This window comes from Saprolegnia parasitica, assembly GCF_000151545.1.
Source record: "Saprolegnia parasitica CBS 223.65 unplaced genomic scaffold supercont2.1, whole genome shotgun sequence".
Classification (NCBI taxonomy): Eukaryota; Oomycota; class Saprolegniomycetes; order Saprolegniales; family Saprolegniaceae; genus Saprolegnia; species Saprolegnia parasitica.
This window is the reverse complement of record NW_012156395.1, coordinates 629,131-635,609: the sequence shown is the minus strand read 5'-3', so window position 1 is coordinate 635,609 and position 6,479 is coordinate 629,131. Positions and strand designations below refer to the sequence as shown.

At 60.9% G+C, this 6,479-nt stretch overlaps 5 protein-coding genes across 5 annotated transcripts; 3 read left to right on the top strand and 2 right to left on the bottom strand.

Moving 5' to 3' along the window:
* Nucleotides 1-50: 50 nt before the first annotated feature.
* On the top strand, nt 51-545 carry SPRG_18783 (hypothetical protein; the record flags this gene model as incomplete). The annotated part of the gene is made up of 1 exon (XM_012338620.1): nt 51-545. A coding segment is annotated over one exon (495 nt), but the record flags the coding sequence as incomplete, so codon positions are not given.
* An 83-nt stretch (nt 546-628) lies between these two features.
* On the bottom strand, nt 629-1,152 carry SPRG_00261 (hypothetical protein). Its single transcript, XM_012338364.1, has one exon. The coding sequence runs from the start codon at nt 1,128-1,130 to the stop codon at nt 660-662; it is 471 nt and encodes a 156-aa protein (XP_012193754.1). The 5' UTR covers nt 1,131-1,152; the 3' UTR covers nt 629-659.
* Nucleotides 1,153-2,303: 1,151 nt separating this feature from the next.
* On the top strand, nt 2,304-3,719 carry SPRG_00260 (hypothetical protein; the record flags this gene model as incomplete). The annotated part of the gene is made up of 1 exon (XM_012338363.1): nt 2,304-3,719. The coding sequence occupies exon 1, from the start codon at nt 2,322-2,324 to the stop codon at nt 3,717-3,719; it is 1,398 nt and encodes a 465-aa protein (XP_012193753.1). The 5' UTR covers nt 2,304-2,321.
* Nucleotides 3,720-3,941: 222 nt separating this feature from the next.
* On the top strand, nt 3,942-4,654 carry SPRG_00259 (hypothetical protein; the record flags this gene model as incomplete). The annotated part of the gene is made up of 1 exon (XM_012338362.1): nt 3,942-4,654. The coding sequence occupies one exon, from the start codon at nt 3,942-3,944 to the stop codon at nt 4,554-4,556; it is 615 nt and encodes a 204-aa protein (XP_012193752.1). The 3' UTR covers nt 4,557-4,654.
* On the bottom strand, nt 4,574-6,365 carry SPRG_00258 (hypothetical protein). The gene is made up of 10 exons (XM_012338361.1): nt 6,305-6,365; nt 6,158-6,256; nt 5,929-6,102; nt 5,823-5,882; nt 5,682-5,776; nt 5,508-5,633; nt 5,392-5,455; nt 5,059-5,342; nt 4,784-5,001; nt 4,574-4,727 (listed from the first exon to the last, which is right to left on the bottom strand). The coding sequence occupies exons 1-10, from the start codon at nt 6,336-6,338 to the stop codon at nt 4,655-4,657; spliced, it is 1,227 nt and encodes a 408-aa protein (XP_012193751.1). The 5' UTR covers nt 6,339-6,365; the 3' UTR covers nt 4,574-4,654.
* Between the last annotated feature and the right edge of the window lie 114 nt (nt 6,366-6,479).

The window sequence follows — 6,479 nt, the reverse complement described above, 5'->3', positions numbered from 1 at the left end:
AGGCCGCTCCCGTCGACGATGTCGTGGTGCCTACCAACGAGTCCAACGATGAAGCGCCAGTCGCCTCGGAAGAAAGCACGGATGCGGCCAACGACACCGACGTTGAAGCTGCGCAGGAGCCTGTGGACGAGCCAATTGTCCAGGAACCTGCTGCGGTTGAGCAAGATGCGCAGGCCGCCGACGACACCCCGGAAGCCGCGCCAGTGGACGACGTCCCGCAAGAAGTCGTCCAAGAACCGGTCGAAGAGGCGGCGGTCGAGCCCGAGGCCGCTCCCGTCGACGATGTCGTGGTGCCTACCAACGAGTCCAACGATGAAGCGCCAGTCGCCTCGGAAGAAAGCACGGATGCGGCCAACGACACCAAATTAGAAGCCCAACGAGCTGCACCGTCACCAATGGCGGCGCAACTCAAAGCTTATCGTGCCGCCGAGGATGCGCTGCTGACATTAGACGACGCGCCGCTGGCGACCGTCGTCCCCAGCTTACCAACCTTTGCGCTGAGCTCATTGGCGCTGGAAGACGACGACACGGGCGCGGTCGAGTGATCGTTGGTCGTCGCGTCACTTATTTATTGTCCGATTGTGCACATTTGCGTACATGTACATTGCGTCCTACCAGTATTTATAAACACGAACAGTTTGTATATTATACGCGGCGTGTTAATGCAGGAACTGCTGGTAGTAGGGCTGGATTTCGTCGCCGTTGGCGTACTTTTGCCTCACAATGTGTCGCAGGAGCTCCAAGATCTGGACCCGGTCCTGCTCGGCCTGTGCCAGCCGGCGCTCGATCGGCCACGCCTCGGGCGCCGGGCCACGCGCCGCAGCCGCTTGCTGGCCCATCTTTCGCCGGAGGTAGTCGCACATGTGCACTTGGCACTTGTCGGTGGCCATGCACACCTTGGCGTGGTAGCAGAGCAGGCCAAAGATCTTGCCGCAGTGCTTGCACTCTTCGATCTCGTCGATGCGCGACGTCGTGCGCCGCTTGGCGTAGCACTGGCTAAAGTGGTTGATGGACGCGCGCACCTTGTGGCACCGGCCGTCGTGGCTACTGCATTCGGGCAGCCGGCACGTCGACGCGTGCAGGAGCGCCTGGTTGTAGACCTGAAACTTTTGCTCCTCGGGCGTCGCCATCGGGGGAAATACGACGGCGACGCTATAATTGTAAAAATAAATACGGTAACCTCCTGGACATACCTTGGGTTTGTATGAAAGATCCTTAAAAATAGGCACACTCGATGTTTGTATACTGGGTGTTGTGGAGGTTCGCGCGCATGTGGTGCGCGCGAACGTACGGGCCAACACACGCCAGCGTCCGCCACGTCAGAGAAGGCCGAGTCGACGACCAACCACACCAGGACTTAGGGCGATCCATGCTACTGCTACTATGCCCAGAGCTCACCGAGCTACCTGGATGCGATTCGAACGAGTACGCGGCCAATGCGATGGCATGCTGTTTACCTGCACGAGTGCTAGCCGTTCGGAGACTTGGCAGTCGACGCGCACCGCTCCACCATGTCGCTCCAGGCGACTGTCTCCTTCGACCCTGCGCCGTCGCGGGCGGCGAGCGTGCTCTCGCCCATTGCTCAAGGTGCTTCATCGTCGTCGCAGCTGTCGCAGACGCCAAACTTTGAGCTCAGTTGCTCGCCACCATGTCACAGTCGGCGCCGTATTAGCAAGCGCTCGCTTCAGCCACGGGATTTGGCACTGTGCAAATTGCTTGGCGAAGGCCGAGGCGACGGCGATAAACGGGCCAGACGCCATCGTCCCAGACGACGACCACCGCTCGCGTCGACCAACTTCAAGCAAGAACCAGCGAGGATTGTATGTCGTGTACTGTCTTCGTACATTCGCCTCGTATCTATGCAAACGTACATCGTACAGTCCCGTGCCCGTACGCTTACGCCGCCACGTACTTGACACTCGGAGGACGCCGAGATGGAAACCGAGGCCAAGAGAAGCTGCATCACGCAGTACATGAGGGCGTCTTGCGGTATAATAACGTTGGAACCCCAAGCCACAGTGCGGATTGAGGGAAATCCGCTCGGTTCTAACTCGTATGGGCTTATGGTGTCCCCTCTCTGCAAACGATGACAGCAATAGAGGCAGGGGTACATACTAGTACCCCTGGATAGAGGGTAGCATTGCTTACCCGTGGCGGTGCCTTCTACTAAGCTCGACACTTGAGCAAGGTCTGCGTTTTGGTGGATCTCATGTACGGCCGGCCGTACATTGCCGTACAACGTCAGTTGAAATCTCCGGTTAAGATTGAATCCCCATCCTTCGCCCGGATCGTCGCACTTTGGCATTTCCTGCACCTTCCACATGGCCGCCACCCAGCCCCTCCAAGACATGCTCAACCGCCTCCAGGAACGCCTGGCCGCCGTCGAGGCCAAGATGGGCCTCGGCTCGCCCGCGTCCCCGCGCGCTGCGGCGGCGGCGCCTGCCAAGCCCGCGGCCGTCGCCGTGGCCCCGCGCATCGAAGCCTACGACGAATACACGGCTGCGTATCTCGCGCCGTTCCTCGCGGCCTGCACCAAGCTCGGCGCCGAGGTCGAAAAGTACGGCGAGATCGTCAAGCGCGCGTTCGACGCCCAGCGCACGTACCTCGTGGCGGCGAGCGTCTCGAAGAAGCCTGCCGGCCCTGTCATGACGCTCCTCGCGCCGATCCAGGAGTGCATGAAGGAGATCAACAAGCTCCGCGACAACCGCAGCGAGTTTGCCAACCACCAGAACATGCTCAACGAAGGTATCCAGAGCCTCGGCTGGCTCTGCGTTGAGCCCGCGCCCAAGCCCTTTATCGAGTCGTACATTGGCGGCGGCGACTTTTGGGGCAACAAGATCCGTGTCCAGTTCAAGACGTCCAACCCGGACCAGATTGAGTTTGTCGCGTCCTTCAAGACGCTCCTCGTGCAGCTCATGGCGTACGTCAAGGAGCACCACACGACGGGTGTGACCTGGAACGCCCAGGGCGGTGATGTCGCCAACTACTCGGCCGAAGCCCCGGCCCCGGCGGCAGCCCCGGCCAAGCCCGCGGCGCCTGCTGCTGGTGGCATGAACTCGATCTTTGCGGGCATCAAGTCGATCGACCAGAGCGGCGGCAAGACGGCGGGTCTCCGCACGGTCACGAAGGACATGCAGACGTGGCGCCAGGAATACAAGGGCGGTGATGCCCCGGCGCCGGTGGCGGCTCCGGTCAAGGCCGCGCCGGTCAAGGCGGCGCCGGCGCCGGTGGTCGAGAAGGACCCGATCTGCGAGATCCGCAACGGCAACTGGTTTGTCGCGCACCAAAAGGACGTGTTTACGCTCTCGGATGTCAACTTGAAGCAGCAAGTGTACATCTTCAACTGCAACCAGGCGACGCTCATCATCGAGGGCAAGGCCAAGACGATCGCGCTCGACAAGTGCACGAAGACCAAGCTCATCTTTGACAGCGCCGTCTCGTCGGTCGAGATTGTCAACTGCAAGAACGTCCAGGTGCAGTGCAAGGGCAAGGTGCCCTCGGTCGCTATCGACAAGACGGACGGCTGCCTCGTGTACCTCTCGTACGAAGGCCGCGACGTCCAGCTCGTCACATCCAAGTCGTCCGAAATGAACGTCGCCTTCCCGGTCGCCGAAGGCGCGGAAGAGTACATCGAGCGCCCGATCCCGGAGCAGTTTGTGCACCGCATCACCGCCAACGACACGGTCTCGTCCGACGTCTCGGACCTCTACGCGCACTAAGTTGCTAGTCGAGTAACGAGCTCAAGTGTATTACCCCATGCCTTAGTCTCCTCGCCATCATTTACAGCCCACTGGGTGGGTAGCCTTCTTCAATAGCCCACTTGGCTGGCCCACTTGGCTAGCTCCATTGGCGAGCCATCTTTGAGAGCCCGCTTAGCAGCCTGCATGGGCAGCGGCAGATGTGGCCGTCGCCACGGTTCCGTTACACTGTAAAACCGCACGATGGGCAAGAAGGAGGAGCCCAAGGAGGTCGCCGTGCCCGTGCCGATCGAGCCCGAGAAGCCGCCGGCGCCGACCGGCTACGAGCTCGTCTTCAGCCTCTTCTCCCAAGACGACACCACCGCGCTCCTATCTGCCGCGACGACGGCGGACGCGCAGGCGACGCTGCAGCGCCTCCTCGGCGTGAACCACTACGCGACCAATGCGCGGAGCCGCGCGCACGTCGACCTCTGCCACTATGCGCTGGCGTTTTGCAAGCAAGCGTTCGCGTCCGACGTGCAGAAGACAGCGCTGATGCTTCTTGTCGTCCACCGCCTCTTTACGACGGCGACGACGACGGAAGCGACCTTGTCCGAGACGTACCACGAGCTCACGACGTTGCTCACGCAGCACAGCGTCGAGCTGCCACCGACGCACGTCGGCATCTTCTCGACCAGCGACGTCCAGCGCATCGTCGAGTACCTCGGGAGCACCTTCTTCCAGCACTACGCCGCCTACCAAGTGGCGTTCCGGTGCATCCCTGACGTCGTACGCACAACGCAGCACGTCGTCATCGAGACGCCAATGACGCCGACACCGCTCGCAGGTGCCACGAAGCTCGAGAGTAGCGGTCCTTGATCGATCGGATACATGCGGCAGGGACGAGGACGGCGTAGCATAGGTTTAGGTTTAGATATGTAAGACAAACGACACGATTGTGCTTAGAGGCGGCAGCGTCAAGCGACAACGCGCTCCAGCACGACCGCCGACGCACCGCCGCCACCATTGCAGACGGCCGCCACACCGATCCTATGCAAGAGTGGGATGCATGAGGTGCATGAAAAATAGGATAGGATCGACTGCACCGGCCATTCTCTTGGTGGAGCACCGAGCAGAGTGTCGCAATGATGCGCGCGCCAGAGCACCCGAGGGGATGGCCGAGGGCGACCGCGCCACCATAGACGTTGACGCGGCCCGCGTCGAGGCCCAGAATCTGGCAATTGGCCAGCGCGACGGCCGAGAACGCTTCGTTGAGCTCAAAGTAGTCAATCTCGTCAAGGCCGACGTCCGCCCGCTGCAGCGCCTACAAGAGAAAAGCATGTGTATCATCATCCACCGATGGCATCCAAGACGGCAGTACCTTAGGAATCGCAAGCGACGGCGCCGTCGTGAAGAAGCGCGGGTCGTGGGCCGCATCGTCAAAGCCGCGGATGACCGCCAGAATCTTGCCCTCGACACCAAGCGCGATCGCTTTTTCTCGGCTCATGAGGACGAGCGCGGAGGCGCCGTCGCTGATCGGCGACGCGTTTCCGGCCGTGACACTCGTCGGCGGATCAAAGCACGGACGCAGCTTCTCGAGCGACGCGAGCGACACGGGCCGTGCAAACGCTTCTTCGTCCTTCTCCACGAGCACGGGCGCTTCGCCTATATGCATTCGTTTAAGGCGCCCCGCCGTACGAAGCGACGAAGCTACCGCGCTTGCGAACGACGGGCACAGGCACGATTTCAGCCAAGAACTTGCCGGTTTCCGTGGCCGTCTAGACAAACGACCCATGGGTATGTGCACGCAATATGTGAGGAGAGACGTACGATGGCCTTGCGGTAGCACTCGGCGGCATATGCATCTTGGTCGGCACGCGACAAGTTGTACTTCGCTGCGCAGAGCTCGGCAAAGTTACCCATGGGCACATTATCAAACGCGTCGTTCAAGCCGTCCTAGACGAGTTGCGACCTTGAGTCTGCAATGTCGACTGCATGACGTACCCGCTGGACAGCATCGACAAACGACACTTCGCCAAACCGAGCGCCGCCACGGAGCGACCCCGACATGTGAGGCGCGTGCGTCATGCTTTCCATGCCTACGATTATCATGAGAGGATCGAATCGTCGGGTCGGGCCGCGTACCACCCGCGACGACAACGTCGCGGAAGCCGAGCATGATGGCCTGGCTCGCAAACGCCACCGCTGCATGCACGAGATGAGTCGTTTTCATCGAAACGCGTTGGCATACCCTTCATGCCCGATGCGCAGACCTTGTTGATGGCCGTGCAGGGCACGCTCTCGGGGAGACCCGCCTTGATCGCGGCTTGTCGGGCAGGAGCTTGACCGGCGTTGGCCGAGAGCACGTGGCCCATAAATACTTCATCGACGTCTTCAGCGCGAATGCCACTGCGCTCGACTGCCGCTGTAGCATGCGTCTCGGTCAGCGCCAGCCGTGCGATGCAAGTCGACGGTACTACCTTTGATGGCAATCGCCCCAAGCTCGACGGCGGTCTTGCTCGCGAGCGCGCCGTTGAGCGACCCCATGGGCGTCCGCGCAATGCCCACAATGCACACGTCTACATATACAGGATGTCATCTTCCGCGGTGGCTTGCATGCCACGGACCGCGGTTGGAGGCCACTTTGATACGCTTCGCCATTCGAATCCTTCTTGTCCGCTGAAAATGAAAATGAAACAAAAGGGTCCATCCCCGACTTGAACTTCGTACTTCGCTTGGATCGCCACGAGGTGCGAACTTCGGACTTGGGCGATGTGGATTGGTGGTAAAGCAGGTCATTTC